The 27873-nt window shown below is 41.2% G+C and overlaps 1 protein-coding gene across 1 annotated transcript in view; it reads left to right on the plus strand.

The window, feature by feature from the left end:
- Window positions 1–27873, plus strand: part of LOC141098446 (zona pellucida-like domain-containing protein 1) — a 143331-nt gene that overhangs the window by 71329 nt on the left and 44129 nt on the right. Inside the window, exon 4 of the mRNA XM_073586266.1 lies at window positions 20179–20374. Coding sequence (XP_073442367.1) covers window positions 20179–20374 — 196 coding nt within the window. The remainder of the gene's footprint in view (window positions 1–20178; window positions 20375–27873) is intronic.

A 27873-nucleotide genomic window follows, 5' to 3' on the forward strand; every position in this document is an offset into this window, starting at 1 on the left:
ATAGTATTCTGCTACAGATGTATATGGATAAGTTGTAAACTTGGGCCGAAAGGTGGCAGATGCAGTTTAACAATGATAAATGTAATGTTATACACATGGGATGAAGGAATCAATATCATCATTACACACTGAACGTGAAACCACTGGGTAAATCTGACATGGAGAAGGACTTGAGGATCCTAGTTAATGATAAACGTACATGGAGCAGCCAGTGCCAGGCAGCGGCTGCCAAGGTAAACAGGATCATGGGGTGCATTAAAAAAGGTCTGAATACATATTATGAGAGCATTATACTGCCTCTGTACAAATCCCAGGTTAGACCGCACTTGTAGTACTGTGTACAGTTTTGGGCATCAGTGCTCAGGAAGGATATAATGAAACTAGAATGAGTACAAAGGAGGGCAACAAAATTAATAAAGGGGATGAGGGAACTACAATACCCAGAGAGATTAGCAATATTAGGATTATTTAGTCTAGAAAAAAGACAACTGAGGGGCGATCTAATAACCATGTATAAGTATATAAGTGGACCACACAAATATCTCTCTGAGGATCTGTTTATACCAAAGAAGGTGACAGTCACAAGGGGGCATTCTCTGCATCTGGAGGTTTTTTCTACCAGCATAGAAGAGGATTATTTACTGTTAGTGCAGTGAGAATCTGGAATTCCTTGCCTGAGGAGGTGGTGATGGCGAACTCAGTCGAAGGGATCAAGAGAGGCCTGGATGTCTTCCTGGAGCGTAACAATATTTTATCTTACAGTTATTAGGTTCTTTAGTAGAACGTAGATCTGGGGATTTATTCTGATGAAACATAGGCTGAACTGAATGGACAAATGTCTTTTTTTCGGCCTTCCTAAGTATGTCACTATGTTACTATATAACACCGTAATTTAACAAGAACCGCATTACAATAAACGGATGAATCATTGCATTCATAAAATATTTTTGAAGGTATTTTTGTTTCGGTTTTATATACCATTGACATGTAACAGTAGTACGCTTTGGATGAGTAATTCAATCTGGACACATTTATCCATGCTCTTTTGGACTATTGTATAACATAGACATGTACCACAAATTATGTAATACTGTATGGGTGTGGGTAACAGTATAGTAATTTTTCCACCCTCAAAAAAATAAATCTGGTCACTTGCACCTGCTATATATTTTGCAATGGACTGTGAAGCCCTCAGTCTTGCCTAGAGCCTTTATTTTACCACTCGCCCTGCAACTGTCCCTAGGCTAAATACAGAATGTATCTGATACAAAAAGCCCTGGATTATGCCTTAGAAGGACTGTAAGTATGATGGTTCAGAATTAGCACTAGCATCAAAGCTAGAGGATTCTGATAAGTTAAACTATGCACACAGATCCCTGGATAAACACTCTCCCTTCAATAGCTGTCCCTGAGCTGAGCAATGGTGTCAGTATGCTGAGCATGGTGAAGCATTTCCTTTTATAACACTGTGTTACCAAGGTTTTCTTCCTCGGACAATTTTGAGTGCTCCTGATAATTTTTTTCATGCTGATTTCAGAAATGACTTCAGATTTTTCCTATCCAAGGGTTTTTGAGAAATGATACAAAACATTATAATATTCTGTCATAATTCTAAAAACTCATATATGAACTATTTCTGAAACAGTATGTTCTGAATTTTTCACTGAAATAACATAAATCGCTGATCTACACATATACAAGAACTTATGCGAATTCCATGCAGGCGCAGTGAATTATTCGGCTGACCGTGTATGGAGCATACCATATCTCCTGGACAGGGGAGGAATCAATAGACAATACTGACATACTTAGAGCATGGCTGAATGGATCATGACCATTAATGCCATTCTCTGTCTCAATGATATGGAGACAGCAGAGAGACTATGTAACAGATTGCTACTTCTGCCTTACAAATGTAACAGGATATTCAGCAAATAACAAGAAATCAATAGAATATCCTAATCTTCCTTCAGCCATAAGACCAGTGCCTCACAAAAGTCTTCGTGTTCCAAAGCCGTCCAAAGTATGGATAATGGAGGACGACAAAAATAACCTAACAATGTCAGTGGAAAATGAAACTGCTGCAGACCCAGACTTTGAGCCTTCTACATCTAATCCACATCTGTTCAGTCAAGCTGATCTGAGTGACTTGGTCAGAGACTTGAAATTGTCAAAGAGGCAGGCAGAATTATTGGGATCAAGGCTACAAGAACGGAATCTCTTATTACCAGGATCAAGAGTTTCTGTTTTTTGCAGTCATCAAGAAGACCTTAATCAATTTTTCCACCATGTCGACAGTTTAACCTTTTGCAACGACATCTTGGGGTTGTTTGCTGCTCTTGGATGCGAACATGACCCGAAGGAATGGCGACTGTTCATTGACTCGTCAGTTTTAAGTCTGAAGGCTGTTTTACTACACAACGGAATTATCTATTCCTCTATACCTATTGGACATGCGGTACACATGAAAGAAACGTATGAGAATATGGAGTTACGGTTGACCCACATTAATTATAGAAATTATAGCTGGAACATATGTGGTGATCTAAAAGTTGTTGCACTTCTTCTTGGACTGCAATTTGGATATACCAAGTATTGTTGTTTTATTTGTGAGTGGGACAGTCATACACAAGAAATGTACTATTTCCGAAACTCCGCAAAAACCTGGTTGCTGGACAGAAGAATCCTCTCGTTGATCCAGCAAAGCTATTTCTCCCTCCTTTACATATTAAACTTGGGCTTATGAATAATTTTGTCAAAGCAACGAACAAAGAATCGAAAGCCTTTTCTTACTTGTGACATAAATTTCCAAGAACAAGTGATGCAAAGATTAAAGAAGAAATTTTGTTACTAGCACTGACTGGGCCTCGAGTTATCCGGCTGCTCAGATGTCATGTCGATGGCTACCTGCGCATGTGCTGGGCGCCTCAGTTTGGCCATCTTTGGACACCCATTATGCACCGTCCATCTCTACATATGTAATATTCTGCGCCCGCGCATGCGCTGTTTACTTTAGATTCGGCCATCTTGCTGCACCCTATTGGACTTCTGGCACAGTGATCTCTCAGCGTCATACGCTTCATGTGACTTCTTTCTTCTTAACAGCTGATGGAGGTTCCACTATTTACGTACAATATAAATAAACCCTGAGTCTAATCCTCTCACCTCTCCTACCCCTGATGAAGCCACCTCAGGGGCGACACACGTTGGGTTTTTGACCCCCTGGACCGCTGGTTTGCACAATCTCCAGTCATGTTCTATGTTCTTTTCTATCCCTATTTGCAGGATTATTTTTTTGTGTTTTTGACTCTCTATGTACATTTTCCACTTTGGTTAAAGGGCACCTTTGCAGCTTCGTGCACTTGTTCCATATGGCACATATGGCTACTTAGACTGTTCTGTTTCGCTATATATGACTGTGGGTACTAGCTTATACTTCACTTTCATTCTTAGGGCAGGTCCACAATACATTTATTGTTTTTTTCTGCATGTTCGTGCTGTATGGTTGGGCTTTCTTGATAACCCAGGAATATTTAACAATTTAATTTGAGGAATACATTTTCATTGGGGCCTTTAGAATCTATTTATGAGTGTCTATGCACTTGTATTAAACACCAACAGTACCTTGCTGTGCTCTTCATAAGCTATTCCTTGCAAGTATTCAAGTGATAAGTACACATAAATATATGTGGGATCTCTTGTGTTCATTTTGCTCTTTATGGAAAAATTCTTCTTGTATATATACCATTGTGTCTTGATCTAGTCCACAGCACTTGCAGTATAACTGTTACATGTCCAGAGTGTATTGATTGGGTTATTTTGTTACTAGCAATTATCTATATTTATTGGATGTGCTCATGTCCAGGGGGTTTAACCCCTTTATGGGGTATTTAGCAACTGTTTTTAAATGTTTTTAACTTGGTGTTTTTTGGACTCTAATAAAATTTGTATTTTTATAATTGTGGGTGATCCCTGGTCTATAGTATGCTTCCTTTTTCTCTTTAGCTCATAACTCAGATTGGCATACTCTGGGTGGATCCCCTTTCCTATATATTGTTGATGGTGCCCTCCGCCCTTCTTCTTTCCCTTAAAGATAAAAGAAGGTATTTTTATTGGCCCACAGATCAGAGATATAATGAATGACAGTAGCTTTGATGGTCTTTTGCAAGGTGCTGTTACGTTCCCTCTCTGGCATCTGACTCCCAGGCTTGTACCCCGACCACGTATTTCGTCTCACGTTTTGGACCCCGTGCGCATGTTCTGGCTTTCTGACTCTCGGCTTTGGTATTTGACTACGTGTATTGCTGCTCCTTCTGGTACGTCTGCTCCTGCTAGTTTCTGACTCGGTTCGTCTGACTATTCTATCTTGTTACCTGTGGCACCTGTGCTGTCATGCAGGGTTGCTGCTCTTAGTGTGTAACCTCTCTTCCCTCACCAGCTCCCCCTGGTGGAGGTTTCACTACATTATCACTAACCTCACATTTAAACGGGATTTTGCATTTTTTTTTTCTTTGGCCATGGATCTGCTGCATAACTTGGCAGATCAAGTGTCCAGTTTGACGCAGATGGCGCAGGACTTTTCTGTGAATCATCAGTCCCTTGTCATGTCTCAGACCCACTTACAGAGAGAACTGACTGAGACTATTAAGACCATGCAGGGAAACCCCTCTCATATTGTTTGCCCGCCAGGTGACTCTGTAGATGTTATTTTGCACTCTCCTGAACCCTCAGTTAAACTTCCTGACACATTTTCTGGCGAAAAAGATAAATTTCATATATTCAAGTTGAGTTGTAAATTATGGTTTTCTCTTAGACCCCGATCGTCTGGGGATGAGACTCAGCGGGTGGGGATTGTTATCTCCTTACTTAGGGAAGGTCCCCAATCCTGGGCTTTTTCGTTGCCCCCTACTGCCCCTGAATGGATGTCGGTAGATAGGTTCTTTGAGGCCCTAGGACTTATCTATGATGAACCGGACTGTGTTAGGGTGGCAGAGGACACTATTTTGGGTCTGGGGCAAGGGAAGCACTCAGCCGAATGGTACAGCTCCGAATTCCGTCGATGGTCCACTGAGGTGTCCTGGGACGACTCTGCACTGAGATGTCTGTTCAGGAAGGGACTGTCGGATTGCTTGAAGGACGCTCTGGCTCTCCATCCACCTCCCAGTTCATTGGAGGAGGCTATGATTCAGGCTATCCGTATGGATCGGAGACTGCGGGAAAGAGGTCTTACTCAGCGAGGGTCTCCTTTTTTTTCCCTGCTAACCCTGATGTTTTGCTTCCATCTGAACCTATGGAGGTGGGAGCCACCAACCCCCAGGAGAAAGAGAAGATACGGCGACGTGATGGAAAATTGTGTTTTTACTGCGGAGATCCCGGACATTGGAAAAAAGACTGCCCCTCCTGTCCTCCGACTAACAAGCGGCTGAGTCTGGGTGATAATCGTGGAGGTCACCCAGACTCTCAGGTACCTTTTTCTTCCTTTTCAAGAGTACTGCTAAAGGTGGAACTTGGTGCTGAGAACGGCTTTTTCCATACTTTAGCTCTTGTAGACTGTGGGTCATCCCTGAACCTGATTGACTCTAAGCTGGTGGCTCGCTGTAGATTAGGGACAGTTAGGTTGGGGACTCCCTTAAAAATTGTGGCTATTGATTCTACACCTCTCACTAAGGATGGTCTCCATTTCAGTTCTCAAGAATTTACCCTCAGGGTGGGTGCCCTACACCAGGAGTGCATGTCATGCTTTGTTTTGGATAACCTCCCTGCTGGCCTGGTGTTAGGGTTTCCCTGGTTGCAACGGCATAACTCAGTTATTGACTGGGGGTCCCGGGATATTGTTAAATGGGGACCTGGGTGTTCTGAAAATTGTCTTGCTAATGTGTCTATGTCATCCGTCAACCTGGAGGGTATTCTGGAGTACCTAAAGGGTTTTAAGGATGTGTTCTCCGAAAAGGAGGCTGAGGTTCTACCACCATACCGCCCATTCGATTGTGCCATGGATCTTATTCCCGGTGCCAAATTGCCCAAAGCCCGCCTGTACAATCTCTCCGGCCCTGAGCGGGCTGCTATGAAGGAGTATATCTCTGAGAGCCTCCGTAAAGGGCATATACGGCCATCGGTCTCTCCCGTGGCAGTGGGGTTCTTTTTTGTAAAAAAGAAGGATTGTGGTTTACGCCCATGCCTCGATTTTCGAGAACAGAATAAAATAACCATAAGAAACGCTTACCCTCTCCCACTGATACCTGATTTGTACAATCAATTGTCGGGGGCCAGGTGGTTCTCTAAGTTGGACCTCAGGGGAGCATACAATCTCATCCGTATGCGGGAGGGGGATGAATGGAAAACTGCGTTTCTCACCTCTGAGGGTCTGTTTGAAAATTTGGTTATGCCCTTCGGTTTGACTACCGCACCAGCGGTATTCCAGAATTTCATTAACCATGTTTTTTCTGATCTTATTGGATGTTTTGTAGTTGTTTATCTTGATGATATACTTATATATTCTTCTGATAGACAAAGTCATATGGGTCATCTTCATGTGGTTCTCCAGAGGCTCAGGGAGAACTCACTCTTTGCCAAATTGGAGAAGTGCTCATTTTTTACTCAAGAAGTGTTCTTTCTAGGGGTCATCCTGTCCGCTGAGGGGTTTCGTATGGACCCTAGGAAGGTACAGGCCATTGTGGATTGGGTGCAACCCAGAGATCTCAAGGGTCTTCAGCGATTTCTGGGTTTCGCCAATTATTACAGAAAATTCATCAAGGGGTTCTCTCAAGTGGTCAAACCCCTCACTGATCTCACCCAAAAGGGAGCGGATCTTAAAAACTGGTCAGCTCCAGCTGTGGCGGCGTTTTCTTTGTTAAAAGAACGTTTCATGACTAATGTTGAGCATTCCGATACCGCAAGTATCGGGTATCGGCCGATATTAGCGGTATCGGAATTCCGATACTGACTTCCGATACTTTTGTCATATCGGATTCCGGAATCTGAATCGGAAGTTCAAAGTTGATTGACAGCCGAAATGACGTCACCATGATGCACGGTGTGTGCGCATCATGATGCGCCGTCATTTCGGGCCTTCCGGGGGTCTCTGCCGGCCTGCCGGGGGGCTGTGCCGGCCTGCCGGGGGGCTGTGTGGACTGCCCGGGGTCTTACCGGCCTGCCGGGGGGCTGTGCCGGCCTGCCGGTGGTCTGTGCACCCTGTGGGGGTCTGTACCGGCCTGCCGGGGGGCTGTGCCGGCCTGCCGGGGGGCTGTGCTGATGTCCGGGAGTCTGTGTAGGCATCGTCCGATGGGACTACAAGTCCCATCGGGCGATGCCTGCAACCATGACAGTGATTGACACATTAGCCAATGATGGGACAGTAGTAGTCCCATCATCCGGCTAATGTGTTAAATGTAAAAAAAAAAAAAAAATACTACATACATACATACTACATGCATACTACATGCATGCTACATGCTACATACATACCACATATATACTACATGCATGCTACATACATACCACATATATACTACATACATACTACATGCATGCTACATACATACTACATGCTACATACATACCACATATATACTACATACATACTACATGCATGCTACATACATACTACATGCATGCTACATACATACTACATATATACTACATGCATGCTACATACATACTACATGCTACATGCATGCTACATACATACTACATGCTACATACATACTACATACATACTACATACATACTACATGCATGCTACATACTACATGCTACATACATACCACATATATACTACATTCATGCTACATACATGCTACATGCTACATACATACTACATACATACTACATACATACTACATGCATGCTACATACATACTACATGCTACATACATACCACATATATACTACATACATACTACATACATGCTACATACATACTACATGCATGCTACATACAATACATTCATACAATACATACATAGACATACAGTACATATAACATAGAGTAACATACTTACCAATACTTGTCACATTGTTCCCCGAAGCCATTGTCGTCTACGGAATAAATATTAACATAACAAACCACAAAAATACTCACCCATGATCCGAAGCAGTCCACGAGTGTGTCCCACGACGATCTTGGGTAGAGAACTGCAGCATCAGCTGATGCTGCCGCTCTCTACGGGCTGCAGGAATCCAATGACGGAAGGTAGGTATCCTTCCGCACTGTATTCCTCCGCCACTTAAAAAAAAAAAATCCCTAGTCTCACTTTATGGTAAAAGCTGTGTGGGAAATTCCACGTAGTATATATGTACTATGTATGTAGCATGTAGTATGTATGTAGCATGCATGTAGTATGTATGTATGTAGTATTTTTTTTTTTTTTTACATTTAACACATTAGCCAGATGATGGGACTACTACTGTCCCATCATTGGCTAATGTGTCAATCACTGTCATGGTAGCAGACATCGCCCGATGGGACTTGTAGTCCCATCGGACGATGCCTGCACAGACCCCCGGACATCAGCACAGCCCCCCAGCAGGCCGGCACAGCCCCCCGGCAGGCCGGTACAGACCCCCACAGGGTGCACAGACCCCCGGACATCAGCACAGCCCCCCGGCAGGCCGGCACAGCCCCCCAGCAGGCCGGTACAGACCCCCACAGGGTGCACAGACCCCGGGCAGTCCGCATAGCCCACCGGCAGGCCGGCACAGACCCCCGGCAGGCCGGCAGAGACCCCCGGAAGGCCCGTACAGACCCCCGAGAGGCTGTACAAGGGCAGGAAAGGGTTTTTCCAATTCCGATACCTGAAGTCTCATAGACTTGAATGGGACTTCCGGTATCGGCGATACCGATACTTTTTTTTAAAGATCGGCCGATCCATTCCGATCCGATATTTTGAAGTATCGGACGGTATCGCTCAACTCTATTCATGACTGCTCCGGTACTGGTGCAACCTGACTTTTCTAAACCATTCATCGTAGAAGTGGATGCCTCTGAGGTGGGAGTGGGGGCTGTGTTGTCCCAGGGGCCCACCACATTAACAAACTTAAGACCCTGTGCCTTCTTTTCTAGAAAATTTTCCTCTGCTGAAAGGAATTATGATGTGGGTAACCGAGAGTTGTTGGCCATTAAATTGGCTTTTGAAGAATGGAGGCATTTTTTGGAGGGGGCTGTCCATCGTATCACCGTCATTACAGATCACAAGAATCTGTCTTACATCGAATCCGCCAAACGTCTGACTCTGAGACACGCAAGGTGGTCACTTTTTTTTTCCCGATTTCAGTTTTCCATTACTTTCAGACCAGGTTCCAAGAATGTGAAGGCGGATGCCTTGTCTCGCAGCCTAGATCCGGTATCGCCTCCGGAGCCTCCTTCCTCCATTCTTCAGCGCGGGGTGGTGGTGGCTTTGGTGTCCCAGAGATTGGAGCAGGAGATTCGTGAGGCCCAATCTCTTACTCCCCCGTCCATACCTGAAAATAAGCTCTTTGTGCCTGTCCAGTATCGGTTAAGGGTGCTTCGGGAGTTCCACGACTCAGCGCTGAGTGGGCATCCAGAAATCTCGGCCACTTGTAAAGCCATCACTAGGCTGTTCTGGTGGCCCTCGTTGACTTCTGACATCACTGGCTTTGTGTCCGCCTGTGAAACTTGTGCCCGCGCTAAAGCCTCCCACAACCGGCCGGCCGGGGAATTGGTGCCACTGCCAATTCCGGATAGACCGTGGACTCACCTGTCCATGGATTTTATCACCGATCTCCCACCCTCTAATGGCAAAACCGTGATCTGGGTAGTTGTGGATAGGTTCAGTAAACAAGCACATTTTGTACCCTTAACGGGCCTTCCTAATGCTGAGACTCTATCTAAGCTATTCATTGAGCATGTGATTCGGTTGCATGGTGTGCCTGTCAGTGTGGTGTCTGATAGAGGGGTGCAATTCATGTCAAAATTCTGGAGAGCTTTTTGTAAAAGGCTGGGCATCAGTCTGACCTTTTCATCGGCCTACCATCCCGAGACCAATGGTGAGACTAAAAGGACCAATCAGTCTTTAGAGCAGATCCTACGGTGTCTTGTCACATCGAGACAGGATGATTGGTGCTCTGTGATACCGATGGCGGAATTTGCCTTCAATAATCGTGTCAATCAGTCTACTGGTACTTCTCCTTTCTTCTGCAACTATGGGTTTCACCCTCATTTTGGTGAATTCTCCAGACTAGATTCGGAGTGTCCAGGGGCTGATTCAGCCTTTTTGCGGTTGGAGGAAGTTTGGAGGGAGGTTCAGAGAAACATTGGGGAGGCTCAGGGCAAATATAAGTTTTTTGCGGATAAACGACGCTCGGTGGGGCCGACTTATCAGGGGGGGATAAGGTATGGTTATCCACCAAAAACATAAGGCTGAGAATTCCCTCTGCTAAGTTGGGTCCCAAGTTTATTGGTCCGTATGAGATCCTAGAAGTGATTAATCCTGTGGTTTTTCGCCTGCGGTTGCCTCCGTCATTACGGATTCCTAATGTGTTCCATAAAGTGCTTCTGAAGCCGTCGGTGCCTTCCTCTGACGAGTCTCCCTCGCACCCGCCGCCTGCTATGGTAGATGGGAAGACCGAGTACGAGGTGGAACAGGTGGTGGATTCTCGCATGCTCCGTCGTTCACTTCAGTACTTGGTCCATTGGAAAGGATACGGTCCTGAGGATCGCTCATGGGTGCCGGCACGTTCGGTCCATGCGGATCGGTTGGTCCGGGCCTTTCACGCTCATCATCCAGGGAAGCCTGGGGGTCCAGTGGCCCCCCATTGAGAGGGGGGTACTGTCATGGTCCAGTCCGGAGTTTATCTTCTGCTGTCTTCACTCCGGACTGGTCATGCGGGGGTTAATCTCCTCAGCCTCGTTCTGGAGCTAGCTGGGCTATTTCAATCCCTCACAGCCTGCTGACCAGTGTTAGTGATAGCTCAAGCTTGCAGTTTGGAGCCGCTGACCCTTGTACCCTGGTGATCCTCCTGCCTTTGACTGATATTCACGTGTATGACCCGGACTGATTTCTGACCCCGTCTCTTGGTATTCGTCTATGCTGTTACGTTCCCTCTCTGGCATCTGACTCCCTGGCTTGTACCCCGACCACGTATTTCGTCTCACGTTTTGGACCCTGTGCGCATGTTCTGGCTTTCTGACTCTCGGCTTTGGTATTTGACTACGTGTATTGCTGCTCCTTCTGGTACGTCTGCTCCTGCTAGTTTCTGACTCCGTTCGTCTGACTATTCTCTCTCGTTACCTGTGGCACCTGTGCTGTCACGCAGGGTTGCTGCTCTTAGTGTGTAACCTCTCTTCCCTCACCAGTTCCCCCTGGTGGAGGTTTCACTACAATATCAAAATCTATAAGATACAATAAAATTTTCTCAGGGGACAAGAACTTCCCTGTAATTTGTTGCTCAGTGTAATCTTTGGTGAGATAATGTGGCCAGCCAAACAAAGTAATGTCACTACTAAGATGGCTAGGGCATTACAGTAATTGGCATGCAATCCCACCTGTTTGCTGGCTGATTAGCAGGCTCCAAACATGCGGTGATTTGAGAATTACATCTGAGTACCAGACATTGCTTGCCAAGTACAGAGCACATTCGAGCACCTAGATACTTGAGTGATATCTGAGTATCACAGAGCACATTCACTCATCCCTAATCTGGACACAATATTTTGCAATCGCAGGGTCTCAATGAGACCATTAGCTGATCCCCATTCCATTGATTGTCCTTTCCTTAACATATCACACTTTTAATGTTTGTTTTTATTTCTAGATTTTGTACATGATTTTAATCTCTGCATCTTACTTTGCATCCTTAATCACAGACATTTTGGAGTGAGGATTTTTTCCAGTGTATGTAAAAGACTCGTCATTGATCTTCTGTATGATTAATGAATTTGATGCCGATTTGGTTTCACTTTGCATTAATTTTTTTTAACATTTTCACATGTTTATTTTGTTTTTCATTTATCTTTCATTTTATCGATTTTTAATTTTTCAGTAGAAGTTTAATCATACATATCCATGCAAAGAGAAAAGGTCGCACTCATCGAGATGGAAGTTTAAATGATTTATTGACATATCAAGAACATGTCAAGTTGGGGGAGTGACATAAGGAGTGCAAGAAAGGCTGACAACGGCCGTTTCGCGCTGCTCGAGCGCTTCAACGGGTCAAACAGTGGGGGGAAGTGCCGGGTTCATATGGAAATCACATCACTCCGTACCTTCTCCCTCCACAGCTGCTGTCTAAGTGACATTAGTGAATTAAAAACATGCTGAGATGCATTACAACATACAAAAAGCATTAATACAACTTACTGCACGAGCAGAAAAATGGTTACATCGAAAGATAATAAATTACAATGCATATTCATATATCGAAGACTACAGTTATTTTCATATGTCGAAAACTACTATTTTTTTATTTTCTTATGGAAAACATCTACAGTCATATGCATCCAGAGACCAAACTGTCTCACTATTATTGAACTATTAATATACTCACAGGGAAAAAAAAAAAAAAAAAATTAAAAATAAAAAATGTTTTAAAAAAATTTTTTTCAAAAAAATTCTATCAAAAAATTATTTTCCTAAAAATGAAAAATGTAAATTGTGTGCAACTTAATGTCTGTTTTTTGAGCATTCTCATAAACCACTATATACCTCCATAGCTGTATCTTATTATGGATGAACACAAAAATGAACTATCAATGACAGATCTCAATCATAGCGGACAAAAACCGCTGCACTGAAAACGCACAATGTATATGTGCACTTATACTATACAAACAAAAAACAAGTCACTATACGATTCAAATGCTACGGGAAAGAAAACCCACTAAATACAAAAAGATGTCTTTGCCTCAAATATGTAGAAGTTCATCAAAGCTACAATAAGACTCCAGGAAAAAGTACCAACCAGAAAAGCCACATATATACATATGTGACATAGTTCTCCTATCAACTTAAAGGGAAATGAGGGAAAATGTAAACTCCTTCATAAAAAAACAGCCATGTCTATTCTACCATTAAAACCCAGCGGACCTGTTGCCTGTGTATTCATAATCCACCTGGATTCTCGTTTTAATAAGATTTTATTTAAATGCCCTCCCTGCGGCGGTAAAACCACCTTCTCAATTCCTGCAAAGGAGAGAACATTAGGGTCATTTCCATGTGCATCTCTTACATGGTTAATTAAACGTGGAACTCCTTTTCCCGTTCTAATGGACTTAAAATGCTCACGAAAGCGAATGTATAACGGACGTATGGTTTTGCCTATGTAGAAAAACCGACATGTGCAAAAAATCACATAGACTACATGGTCTGTCTTGCATGTGATCAAATCTGTTACTGTATGTGTGACCGCGCCCATGTGTAGTGTACGATCAGTACGATGAAATTTACAATATGGACAATGGCCACACCTATAATTCCCTTTTTCTGCTTGTGCAGTAAGTTGTATTAATGCTTTTTGTATGTTGTAATGCATCTCAGCATGTTTTTAATTCACTAATGTCACTTAGGCAGCAGCTGTGGAGGGAGGAGGTATGGAGTGATGTGATTTCCATATGAACCCTGCACTTCCCCCTACTGTTTGACCCGTTGAAGCGCTCGAGCAGCGTGAAACGGCCGTTGTCAGCCTTTCTTGCACTCCTTATGTCACTCCCCCGACTTGACATGTTCATGATATGTCAATAGATCAGTGAAACTTCCATCTCGATGAGTGCGACCTCTTCTCTTTGCATGGATTCCCAGGGTTGACTGTTTCCAGGTCTGGCACCCGAGATTCCCAGCTGCTGGGCTTCTGTATGCCGCACATCATTTGAAGTTACACGGTAACAGCAGTGCCGTCCGCTTTTTATCTTGAGTTTTGTGATTTAATCATACATATGTATTAATTATATTTATACAGTTCACTTACTTGTTGTTCTTTTAATATCGTTATCTTATGTGATTATAAAAAATATTTGGTTAGATATTGGTAAAGTCTATATTATTGAAGAGTAAACGTTGTTTTAAGTTTTACTTTATAAATCAATACCACACTTGAAAATAATTAAATTTTTATATATCTTATCAGAGAAATCTGCTTCTTTCTCCACCAGGACTGATCATTCCTTTTCAAAATTCTCAATTTTCGGGTTAAATCTTCATTCAGTGAAAGCAGAAAGTTACATTACTGAGATAGGAGATATCATTTGCTATGGAGGAGATTCTATATAGAGAGGAGGAAAGAGGAGCTCTGACTCTAGCTCCTCCTTTTTCCATAGACTATCATCATCTGCAACAGTCAACTGCTATCTCAGTAAGGCTGGAGTCACACTACAGCGAGATACGGCCGAGTCTCGCAGGTTAAAACCAAGCTCTGGCACCAGGTCTCCGGAGAGGAGCGTGCAGCTCCATGTATTGCTGTGCGGCTGCACACTCCACTCCAGATTGCCAGCGCCAGAGCTTGGTTTTAACCTACGAGACTCGGCCGTATCTCGCTGTGTGTGATCCCGGCCTAATGGGAACATCTGTCTTCACTGAATGCAGATTTTGCACAGGAATTGTGAATTTTTAAAACGAATGATCAGACCTGATGGAGATAGAAGCAGATTTCTGTGATAAGATATATTAAAAATTTGCCTAATTTCACGTTTATCAAATAAATATTAAAATGACAGCTACTCTATAACTATTTTGCACATTAATAGCATAATTTTTCTAAAAAAAAGACCCCTGTTTAACATTAATAAATATGAATACCTTAAAAACTAAATACATTATTAAAAGCAAGCGCATCTGGTAATGTAAGCTCTAAATACACTGGAAATTAATTGATTATTTTTTAATATTCAGCAAAATATAAACATTTAATGAAACATAATCTGCCGAGGAAACAAGGAGTTTACAGTTTATTTTCATGTAATTCTTTTCTTTAATGCCTAACTATGAGCTATGACATGGATATCTTTTGCATCCTGTAATAATACAGTGAATATCCCTATTTAAAAGTTATATCAGGTTACTGGGTCAGGAAGCAAATATACACTTTGTAATTATTCAATCAATTCAGAAGGGTGGACATTTGGTGACAATTATTGTTAGATTTATACAATTGCTTTATTCTCACCTTTCTTTTCCCTCAACTCAGTAACTCCCAAAACAATATGCTTTATTAGTGTACTACATATTGGTTGTCAAGTATGATGCAGGCATTTCCCGAATATATGGATATATAAAGTCTGCACTGTAGATCACATTGCACAATGCATATAAGCTGACTCCTAAAATAAACCTATTACTGAAGATCAGACAAGAGAGCTCTTGAACAGATATGGTAAGTTGTCACTAGCTTCATATTTCTTTAAATAAACAGATCATAAAATGATAATTTATGTGTCTTCTGTGCTAGTTCTGTCATGTACAAATTGTTCATTTTCTTCAGTTATCAGAAAAAAGTATTTCTTTGCAAGTAGCAAACAGATGTGATCAATCTTTTCATGTCTTATTGGGTTTTCGAAAAAAAAAAAATTTAAATTACTTGTTAGCAAAAACAGAAACAAGTAAACAATCCAGATAAGGGGAAGTTAGAAAAACATATTTAAATCCAATTAAATCAAGTATTTTTCTATCAAATATTTCTTAATTTCTATTTTTGATGATACAGAATTGGAAGTTGGGACACATAACCCTAATTTTCGTGACAACTGTTGGAAATGTTTATATTCTGAACAAACAATAACAAATAAAGACCTAAGCTGCGTAGACAAATTCTGAAGGAAAAAGGGGGAGGAAATGACCAGAAAATACAGAATGTGCACTAATAATATAAAGTACATGCTTTAACAAATCAGGCAAGTAACAAAAAGTGTACAACAATGCAGGGGTGCACAAATAAAGTATATAAAAGGATAAAATAATTTACAGAATTGATACGAGGTCATGTCAGGTGTCAGGCCAATCTATGTTCAGTCATATGTACTATACAGTATATACATGCAATTTGTATACGAATAAGGCATAAAACACAAAAAATGCAGACGTATTCAGTGTACAGTGATATTATAAATAGGTAAGGCATGGAAATAATAGTATAAGTTGTACTCTCTGCAATGTTAGAATAAAAAGACCCCAGGCTGTGTGGCATCCACTGACTCGTTTTGACAAAAATCAACTATGAAGCGTGTGTTGGGGTGGGATCCACGTAGCCTTACCTACTTTAGCAACGATAGCAATGAGCAGGTTACATATGTAATGAACAAATTGAAGAGAGAGGGATTGTAATATCAGGTTACACTGAATTTGTTGTCCCGAGGCATGGAGATGCAGTACAATGTATGTTTCTGAGCTGTAGACACAGACTGGTTTAAGATTTATAATTCAAGACTAAATGCAAAGTCACTTCATTTTTGTTTTGGGTGGAGCAATAGAAATGCTTGCTAAAGTGGATATACCTTTTATTAATAGTCACTGAAAAATGCAAAAAATTGTACAGAAGAACAAAAATTTGTGCATTTTTTTCTACATACGTTCTTCAAATGCAGCTCACAATAAATCCCTGTCAATCTAAATATATGGCAAATCACATCTACAAAATGTGGATTAGATACATACTATGGTTCCTGTAATATAGTAATTCTGATGTCTCTAGTAGAAATTATACAGTGAGTTTACCTAAGTGAATTGATGTGCAGAATTATGACATTGCCATAACAAAGGATTATCTAAGAAGAAAATGAGTAAAACAGGAATCAAACATTATTGCAACATATTTAGGAATTAATTCTTGTAAAATGTCATTGCAAGATCCTTGGCATATAATTCCAGATGTCTATTCAAAGCTTTCATGCCATGATCAATCCTCTACTAACATTAATTGTAACAGAATATTAGCCTAGATTGTGCTACCGAGAGTCATATTACAAAATATGGCATTTTCAAGACAAAACATCCTGTTTTCCAGATGTAGGAGTTAAAATCTACTAATACTACTAATAGTTTAATGTACTTGTGTTAGGTTTGATGACTAGCTAGATCACATATTGTCACAAGGGACAAGACCTGGAGTTAGACGATCACGTTGGGTAATGAATACCAGGTCTTCTTTACAGATGGTGTGATTTGTGTCCCATATTAATGGATTTAGTTTCTTCTGGTGCTGAAGAGGTTAATGACCTATTGTATGCTGGTCAGAAACATGCAGTTAAATTTCAGCTGCTTCTGATCTGGTTATTGCCTCTTCCTATATAAACTGGTCAGACTTTCTTGTCCCTGTCAAAGTTTTGCTTTCCTGTGCAGTGTGCTAAAGTTAAGTTTTTAGAGTAGAGTTGTTGTAGAAGTGGTCTATGGTTTGCTGTATTACATGTGTGTTTATCTTCTGGTACCCATTCCCATTTAGTTTATTCCTCCCTGTCCCTATCCTCCACCCTATTGTTGGTGAGGGCTTTTGTATGATATAGAGGTTTTCTGTTATCCTTGTTTTGTATTTGTGTCCTGTTTACATTACATTTCTGTCCCATGCCTTATGTGGGTGGGAGAGGGGAAGGACCAGGGTTTTACAGGAGCATAGTAAGATCATAGCTTTGGGCACCTATACCCTCAATAGTACTCCCCAGGACAGGGATAGTTATGGTCCCAGTTCCAGAGACAGTTTGAGGCCCCCCTTCCTTACTGAACACAGTAAGAGTGTGACCAATATTCAGAAATGGTTGTATTCATAACAAAAACCTAGTAATTATTTTCCCTGATTTTTGTAGTTTTACTTCATTTTTGAAGATGAAAGTTAGTTTAGTTGTAGAAAGTGAATAATAGAAACATAAAATTGTTTTAGAAGAGATTTGACTCATAACATTCCACACACGAAGAAACCATTATACATAATTTTTTTGTGCTTTTGAAAGTGCCTGACTGGATACAGTTCTATTAAGCTGATGTCTCTCAGAAGTAGAATGGGAATATATTACAAACTTTAAGATTATTGCAATTTGTCTTTCTCTAAAAGATTGCAGTTTCACCAAATTGTATAAATATTATTACACCCTGCTTGGTATTAAATATTCAAGAGCTGTACAGTTAAATGTCAACCCCCCAAAAAATATTAAGGTATCCTGTTTCATGTAAACATACCATAATTAACCACTCTAAACATAAATATGTCTACTGTTCTCTAATAAGCTTTGGGCCCGATTTATTATTGTTTGTGCACCTTTTTATTGTCTAGTTTTTGACGTGTTAAGCCTAACTTGTGCATTTTAGGTACTTCTTCCTTTTACGTACACCTGTTTTGAAAGTTTTTTTCTTCTTGTTCATTTTTGTGTGCTTTTTTTGGCTTTTTGCAATTGCGGGTGTAGTTTTTATTTTCCAGATGTTTGCCACCAATTCATCAATTGTGATTTTTTTAAAAATTCAACTATCTTTGTGCAAATGCATTTCAGATCCCTTCAATTTTTGTTTGCCAGAAATGTTTTCACAGATGTTAGAGTTGTGTGCAACATTTTCATGGCTCATGCAATTTTTGGCTACAAAAAGGCACAAAAAGGTAAAAAAAAACAAAAATTTAAAATTGCCCCAAATTATTCAACCCACAAGAGTAATTTTGAAGAATTTGGCACAAAATAAAGCAATGAAAATCACAAGACAAAAAAAGAAGTGACTTCTGCAAATGTTGCATTTTTATTCCTAGTCAATTATCATAATATTTGTTTGCTGCCAATAAATGATTGAGCACTATTGTTTATGCTAAGCACTATTGTCTATAGTAAGAGCAGCAAACTCACAATTCGTACTAAGTCTTTCTTTCAATTGAGAATAAAATACCATTTTATTCAATTTAATACGTCAACAACAGCTTTGCCAAACTGCGAAGTTGCTTGTTATAGTGTGGAAACCTTCAGCACCACTGTACAAACCTTTTTTAGCAGGTCAGGACTACCTTCCAGTGTGGTTAATGTCAGACGTTTAGTAGCCCAATCTCTTTATTCTTGTTGTATTTAAAATGTATATTTTTTTTTACAAATGTTTAATAATCACCCATTTCTTTTGTAATATTTTTCAATCTGTTAGCATGATGACTATCATAATCTCTGGATTGACCCACCACCAGAAACTGAATCTCCAATTTTTTTCTTGGGATATTAAATTTGCTTCTAAATAGTAGCTTATTATAATCAATAAATTTAGTAGCTAGAGTGATAAATCTCATTTTTACTTTCTGATAAGTCCACTTCTGGAATTATTAGGCAGTGAATCGGACATTATGTTACAGTATATAGGGGTATATATGTAAATTACTGATGTAACAGTTGCACCTGTGCCATGCTCCATGAGGGGCAAAAGGTGTTCTCTGCTACAACCAGTATTATAAATTACATTTCAAATAACATTTTTTTCACTAAATTAAAGATGCATTAAGAAGTAGCGATTTCAGCCCATGAATTCTCCAACCAACTATATAGCAAGTTTTAGATGCTTATTTGCCATCCTATCAACACAGGCTTAGGAACAATAATGGGGAGAGAATGATGTGTAGTATGATGTTTCTGTTACCATGCAGTATCATGTTATCAGCAACAAATGTCCTACTTACATACTTACATGATGCAGATAACATTGACTTATGTTTTGCTGGCATAAATGATCCGATCAACCAACGGATGCGCGCTTTGCCCATTCAATAGGTGATTGATGTCATGTTCACACAGCTATTTGTTAATGATGTTCTTACAAGCATTCATTTGTCAATTACCTATTCACCTGACCACATCATGAGATTAGAGAGAAGGCCAAACCTATTGTTGCAAGTATGAGAACTGAATCGGCACTTCTAAATGAAGCAAACTTAGATTGTAGGGTGTTACATATGCATATACCTTCAGCTGTTTAAATTCTGAGTCAGCTCTGTCATGGCCACATGTGGTGCTCAACAAAGTCCAAGGTAATTTCAAGTAGTAAAAAATGGAAAAAAAAATGGCACTTACCCCATGGCTAAAACAGTCCTTTATTAATTAGTGGACAAATGAAACAGAAGGGAATTACTTTATTTTTTAATATTATTTAGATAGGGGTTTAGATCATTCCAGTTGTTTAACCTCAACTGTCCTAAGGCCTTCATTCTAAAGATCAAACCTATTGCTACCTTTTTTAAGTAATATATTTGTCTGTTAAAACTTCAGTAATCTATTCTTTTTCTGAACAGGAAATATCAAACCAGCATTTAACTACATTTTGTGCAGATAATGTTACAGTAAAATGGTTGTTTATTATCTCATTTAAGGACTTCTCATTGGCAAATGGATCAAAGCAGAACTTTGTTTATATTGTGCTGTTTTTTCTAATTCATGGATATCAATGCATTACCATCAGTGACTGTGGGAACACTCTCAGAACACCAGGTAATATAAAATAAATTAAAATTTCATTCATGTAAATATATAAAATAATAGATATTCAAGCTAAAATTAAATATCTAAATGAGTTGGCTGAAAAAAATCCTCTTATGCTTAGGTACTTACAGACTCTTTAATGGTCTCTGAACCAGATAAAGAGATGAAACTCCAAAAATCATCATAATGGGCTGTTAGCTGTGAATGTAATAACTTTTGCAGATTATAAGGTATTGAAGGCAATTAAAGATCTGCATTTTTTCACTAAAGGTTTATTGACTTGGATTGTTTATTAACTAAGTGGTAAAAATGCATGGAAATCAGTGAGCATGTTGTGCAATTTAGAAAGCAGATTTATTTCTCCAGGTAATTCATAACTAATTTGTATTTTAATAATAATAACTGCGGCACAGTATTCTTTAAAGAAGCCCTCCCATGAAAATGTTTTCATTAATTCTGCTTGTACAGTATGTGCACATAGTGTAATGTGAGTGTATTATTTTATTATTATACTCACCTACCACTGCTTTCTCTGAGATCCAGCACCATTCTTCTCTGCTTTATAGTGATGCCTCCGCACTTTAGACTAGCTCACTATATACTTAATGAGTGAGTCAAAAGTCTCTTTTAGGCCTATATCAGCAGAACATTTTAAGAATCACAAAACATTTAATAACACCTATCTTATTTTTCAAACTATAAGATGCCCTTTTTCCCAAAAAAAATTTGGGAGAAAAATGGGGGGTGCGCCTTATAGTCCCAACACAGGCTTACTGGGGGGTCGTGGCCGTGGTGTAGCAGTGGAACTGGCGATGGCAGAGGTGTATAGATGCTGAGGCTCGGTGTCAGCGGTGCAGAGTGCATCGTTAGTTTCCCTGTGGCCATCTTCCTGAAGCAGCGTGCCAATTGAGATCTCGGTGGCCCTCGGCTTCAGAAAAATGGCCACTGGTGGCTGCGCGTGTGCAGATTGAGATCTTGGCGGCCGTTTTTCCTGAAGCCGAGGGCTGCCAAGATCTCAATCTGTGCATGCGCAGCCTCAGGAGGGTGGCCGCCGAGAAATCGATGATCCACTCGGCTCTGCTCACTGTGGACACCAGGCCGTGGCGTCGCCACATTTTTGCAGCTGACATCCTGAGGAAGGGACCCTGCTTCATGCTCTGTGTCACTGCCAATACCAATCCCACAGTCTCGCACCCCGGGACTGCAGCATCGTCCCACTTCTGCCACTGCCCCTTCCTGTGGAAGCGACCATGCCTCCTGTGACCCCACTCTACAACAGCCAGCTGTCATGTAAGATACCTTAAATTCGGACAATAAGACGGACCCCCATCTTATAAAATTCTTTTTTCTGCTATTTTCCACCCCAAAATTTGGGGTGCGTCGTATGGTCCGAAAAAATACAGTATGTAGCATTCCTTTCATAACAGTTGCCAATAGGAAGAACCACAGTCTAAAATATTTCAAGAAAAGACATGCAAAAATAAATATACATTCATATGAAAATCAAGCCCAGTGATTCAAGATTAGTCATGAGCGAGTGTGCTCGTTACTCGAGTTTTCCAAGCTTGCCTCAGAGTATTTTGGATGTGCTCGGAGATTATGTTTGAGGTCCGGCACCTGCAACATTTGTGGCTGCTAGACAGACTGAATACATGCAGGGATTGCCTGTTTGTTAGGGATTCCCCACGTATATTCAGGCTGTCTAGCAACCGCAAATCATGCAGCTGCGGGGACTGAAACATAAGCTCTGAGCACGCCCAAAATACTCGGAGGACACCCGAGCATGTTTAGAAAACTCGCTCATCACTATTCAAGATAGCATCTGGTATACACATGAGCCTAATGCTGTATGAGCAAAAAACAATGTTGAATGTTGTAAATATGACTAGATTGAGTTTCCCTCTAATTACACTTACCACTAACTGATAAGCAAACCTAAAACTGCTGAAATCTCTTTGGTCATCTTCACCATGTGGCACGGCTTCTGGTACTGGGTAGGCTTCTGATATTACAACACAGCTCTTGACGTCACTCACAATGTTGTGATATTCAACGCCTAAGGCCTAGTCAGTGCACTGGACAATGTGCGTTTTGATGGCCTACTCAGTCAGTACTGGCAGACCTAGCACATAGGGAAACAGGCCCGAAGAGGATATCATCTGCTGCATGAAAATAAATCCTAGACACAGTTGAAAATCAGTCAGTGGCCTGCAGAATGCACATACTGTGAATTAAAAGAAAAAAAAATTGATTCAGGACAATCAAAATTTTTTGTAACATTCAAATCAAATACAATTTCCTTTGAACCAATTTGCCCATCTTTACTTATGCCTTATGGCATTGGTTGCTCCCAGAACAGTGATTGAAATCCTGGCATGTTATAGCCAGGTGTTTGAGCTTTGGACTTCAAATGAAGCATCCTTTAAAAAAGGGGTGGATTTACTTTTGTGGATGCCATTGCCTACCTGATATTCCTGGGTGAAGGGATATGATGCCAGTTACTCTTGATAGAGACTGCATCTGCCATTTCCATGATGAATCAAGCTGTTGATGAAACGAGTCAGGAGGCACACAGGGTCAGTCCAGGGCTGGCTAGTGCACAGAGTTAGCTGTTGACTGACTTTGTAAGGGCGGGAGCCTCGAGGTGCCAGGGCCAGCCTAACAACAAGGACCTCTGGAGGTCGCAGAGGAAGGAGGAAAGAAAAAGCTGAGAAAACGCAACATTCGGTGAGATTGTTCCTTTATTTCTGCAACCCCCACTGCATACCTGGCTTTTAGCAAGTTCTTGTATTTGCATGCTATTTTTAAGGAAATGGATAGGTTAGTCCTTCTGTGGGACTAATGTAATAAATATTTCCTCCTATACAGGGATTTGAGCTTTCCGCTTATTTATATGATCTTTCACATTGTGTTACTATTGTCATGAATACTTCTTCCCAAACGGAGTTTAACTATCTGTTAATGGTATATGTTAACCCCTTCACGACCTTTGACGCCACGTAGGCGTCATGAAAAGTCGTGCCAGAACGACCCATGACGCCTATGTGGCGTCATGACTTTAAAGCCCCCCTGCGGGTCGGGTGACCTAGGTCACTGAAAGGTCACCCAATCCGCAGATACAGGGGGCTTTGTTCTTCGCCACAGGGGGCGTGGCTTCGCCCCCACGTGGCTACGATCGCTCTGATTGGCTGTTAAACGTGAAACAGCCAATCAGAGCGATAGTAATATTTCATCAATGAAAATTGATGAAATATTACAATCCAGCCATGGCCGATGCTGCTGTAGCATCGGACATGGCTGGAGACACCGATTCCACCCCCCCACCGGCGATCGCCCCACCCCGCAACTGAATGACAGCGGCGATCTGCCGCCGCTGTCATCATCTGCCCCCCTCCCATTCCCTCTGCTCCCCGCCAGCTTCCGATAACCCCCTCACCCTCTCTCACCTCCCCCGGCACCTTCTAAGTCCCCCTGTCGCTCCCGGTGTCCGGCGGGTCCGGTTCGCAGTGCGCCCGCCCGAATCTGCTGGCTACAGATTCCATTCTTTCATTTTGATCACTCTCACAGTGATCAAAATGAAAGAAAAAGTAAATAAACCCCCCGATTATCACCCCCATAGGTAGGCACAACTAATAAAGTAAAGAAAATATTTTTATTTTTCCATTAGGGTTAGGGTTAGGATTGAAAAGAGGGTTAGGGTTAGGGTTGAAAAGAGGGTTAGGGTTAGGGTTGGAAAGAGGGTTAGGGTTGGAAAGAGGGTTAGGGTTAGGGTTGGAAAGAGGGTTAGGGTTGGAAAGAGGGTTAGGGTTGGAAAGAGGGTTAGGGTTAGAGTTGGAAAGAGGGTTAGGGTTGGAAAGAGGGTTAGGGTTGGAAAGAGGGTTAGGGTTGAATTAGGGTTAGGGTTGGAATTAGGGTTAGGGTTGGAATTAGGGTTAGAATTAGGGTTAGGGTTAGAATTAGGGTTAGGGTTGGAATTAGGGTTAGAATTAGGGTTAGGGTTGGAATTAGGGTTAGCGTTGGAATTAGGGTTAGGCTTGTGGTTAGGGATGTGTTAGGGTTAGGGCTGTGGTTAGGGGTGTGTTGGGGTTAGGGTTGGAGTTAGAATTGAGGGGTTTCCACTGTTTAGGCACATCAGGGGGTCTCCAAACGTGACATGGTGCAACCATTGATTCCAGCCAATTTTGCGTTCAAAAAGTCAAACGGTGCACCCTCCCTTCCAAGCCCTGACATGTGCCCAAACAGTGGTTTACCCCAACATATGGAGCATCAGCGTACTCAGGAAAAATTGCACAACAACTTTTGGGGACTAATTTCTCGTGTTACCCTTGGGAAAATAAAAAATTGGGGGCTAAAAAATTATTTTTGTGGAAAAAAATGATTTTTTCATTTTCACGTCTCTGCATTATAAACTTCTGTGAAGCACTTGGAGGTTCAAAGTGCTCACAACACATCTTACATATGTTCCTTGGATGGTCTAGTTTCCAAAATGGGGTCACTTGTGGGAGGTTTCCACTGTTTAGGCACATCAGGGGCTCTGCAAACGTAATGACGACCGCAGACTATTCCATCATCAAGTCTGCATTTCAAAACGTCACTACTTCCATTCCGAGCCCTGACGTGTGCCCAAACAATGGTTCCCCCCCAACATATGGGGTACCAGCGTACTCAGGACAAACTGGAAAACAACTTTTGGGGTCCAATTTCTCCTGTTACCCTTGTGAAAATAAAAAACTGCGAGCTAAAAAATCATTTTTTGAGGAAAAAAAATTATTTTTTATTTTCATGGCTCTGCGTTATAATCTTCTGTGAAGCACTTGGGGGTTCAGTGTGCTCACCACACATCTAGGCAACTTCCTTATGGGGTCTAGTTTCCAAAATGGGGTCATTTGTGGGGGGTTTCCACAGTTTAGGTACATCAAGGGCTCTGAAAATGTAACATGATGCCAGCAGACCATGCCATCAAAGTCAGCATTTCAAAATGTCACTACTTCCCTTCCGAGCCCTGACGTGTGCCCAAACAGTGGTCCCCCCCCACATTTGGGGTACCAGTGTACTCAGGACTAACTGTACAACAACTTTTGGGGTCCAATTTATCCTGGTACCCCTGTGAAAATAAAAAATTGCGGACTAAAAATATTTTTTTTAAGAAAAAAAAATATTTTTTATTTTCATGGCTCTACGTTATAAACTTCTGTGAAGCACCAGGGGGTTCAAAGTGCTCACTATGCATCTAGATAAGTTCCTTAGGGGGTCTAGTTTCCATAATGGGGTCATTTGTGGGGGAGCTCCATAGTTTAGGCACACAGGGGCTCTCCAAACACGACATGGTGTCCGCTAACGATTGGAGCTAATTTTCATTTCAAAAAGTCAAATGGCACTCCTTCCCTTCTGAGCCCTGCCGTGCACCCAAACAGTGGTTCCCCCCCACATATGGGATACCAGCGTACTCAGGACAAACTGGACAACAACTTTTGTGGTCCAATTTCTCCTGTTACCCTTGTGAAAATAAAAAATAGCGTGCTAAAAAAATCATTTTTGAGGAAAAAAAATGATTTTTTATTTTCACTGCTCTACGTTATAAACGTTTGTGAAGCACTTGGGGGTTCAAATTGCTCCCTACACATCTAGATAAGTTCCTTAAGGGGTCTAGTTTCCAAAATGGTGTCACTTGTGGGGGAGCTCCAATGTTTAGGTACACAGGGGCTCTCCAAACGCGACATGGTGTCCGATAACGATTGGAGCGAATTTTCCATTCAAAAAGTCAAATCGTGCTCCTTCCCTTCCGGGCCCTGCCATGCGCCCAAACAGTGGTTTATGACCACATATGAGGTATTGGAGTACTCAAGAGAAATTGTCCAACAAATTTTAGGATCCATTTTATCCTGTTGCCCACGTGAAAATGAAAAAACATGAGGCTAAAAGATAATTTTTGTGAAAAAAAGTACTTTTTACGGATCAATTTGTGAAGCACCTGGGGGTTCAAAGTGATCACTATGCATCTAGATAAGTTCCTCAGGGGGTCTAGTTTCCAAAATGGGGTCACTTGTGGGGAAGCTCCAGTGCTTAGGCGCACAGCGACTCTCCAAACGCGACATGGCAAGCGCTAAATATTCCAGCATATTTTCCATTCAAAAAGTCAAATGTGCTCCTTCCCTTCCGAGCCCTGCCGTGCGCCCAAACAGTGGTTTATGACCACATATGAGGTATCGGTGTACTCAGGAGAAATTGCCCAACAAATTTTAGGATCCATTTTATCCTGTAGCCCATGTGAAAATGAAAAAAATTAATGATAAAAGAAAATTTGTGGTGCAAAAAATAAAATGTCCATTTTTTCCTTCCACGTTGCTTTAGTTCCTGTGAAGCACCTGAAGGGTTAATAATCTCCTAGAATGTAGTTTTGAGTAGCTTGAGGGGTGCAGTTTTTAGAATGGTGTCACTTTTGGGTATTTTCTGCCATATAGACCCATCAAAGTGACTTCAAATGTGAGGTGGTCCCTAAAAAAAATGGTTTTGTAAATATTGTTGTAAAAATGAGAAATCGCTGGTCAACTTTTAACCCTTATAACTTCCTAACAAAAAAAAAATTGTTTCCAAAATTGTGCTGATGTAAAGTAGACATGTGGTAAATGTTATTTAGTAACTATTTTGTGTCACATCACTCTCTGGTTTAACAGAATAAAAATTCAAAATTTGAAAATTGCGAAATTTTCAAAATTTTCGCCAAATTTCTGTTTTTTTCACAAATGAACGCAAAAATTATCGACCTAAGTTTACCACTAACATGAAGCCCAATATGTCACGAAAAAACAATCTCAGAATCGCTAAGATGCGTTGAAGCGTTCCAGAGTTATTACCTCATAAAGGGACACTGGTCAGAATTGCAAAAAATGGCCAGGTCATTAAGGTCAAAATAGGCTGGGTCGTGAAGGGGTTAATTGTATTTTTGTCTTGGTATCGCTGTTTGCACATAATTTTATAGCGGTCATTAACCTCTTTTTAGGAACTTACTAGTAAAAGATAAGTTTTGTTGCTTCACTTTTTGCTATTTTCCCTCAGCTCTACTTACCATCTATCCATATTTGCCACTTGAGAAACAAGACCCTTGTAGCCATCATTTCTAGAATTTTTAGTGCTCCCAGCGGTTGGACCTCTACCAATTATATATTTTTCACCTACCCTGTGGATAGTTTGTAAATGAATTAAATGGGAAACACATTTAAGTGATAAAGTAATTATATCATGCTATGATAACAACAATCTTAATGGCCAGTTCCTTTTTTGACTAGTTTCCCTTTTCCATCTGGTGTCTACAAAGTTGTTTGCACTAATATGACTAATGGGTTAGTTAATAGAATACAATTATTTTAACATGATCTGAGGGATTGGCTCTATGCAGTAGCGTAGCTACTGTGGTTTAGCAGGAGGTGCCATTGCCCCATGCTCTGTCACATGAAGAGGCCACCCAGGAGCCACAGTTGCTTCTGTCAAGAGTCAGAAGGTAACACTCA

Source organism: Dendrobates tinctorius, unplaced genomic scaffold (genome assembly GCF_039654945.1).
Source record: "Dendrobates tinctorius isolate UK_male_01 unplaced genomic scaffold, ASM3965494v1 ptg000091l, whole genome shotgun sequence".
In the NCBI taxonomy this organism is placed as follows: Eukaryota; Metazoa; Chordata; class Amphibia; order Anura; family Dendrobatidae; genus Dendrobates; species Dendrobates tinctorius.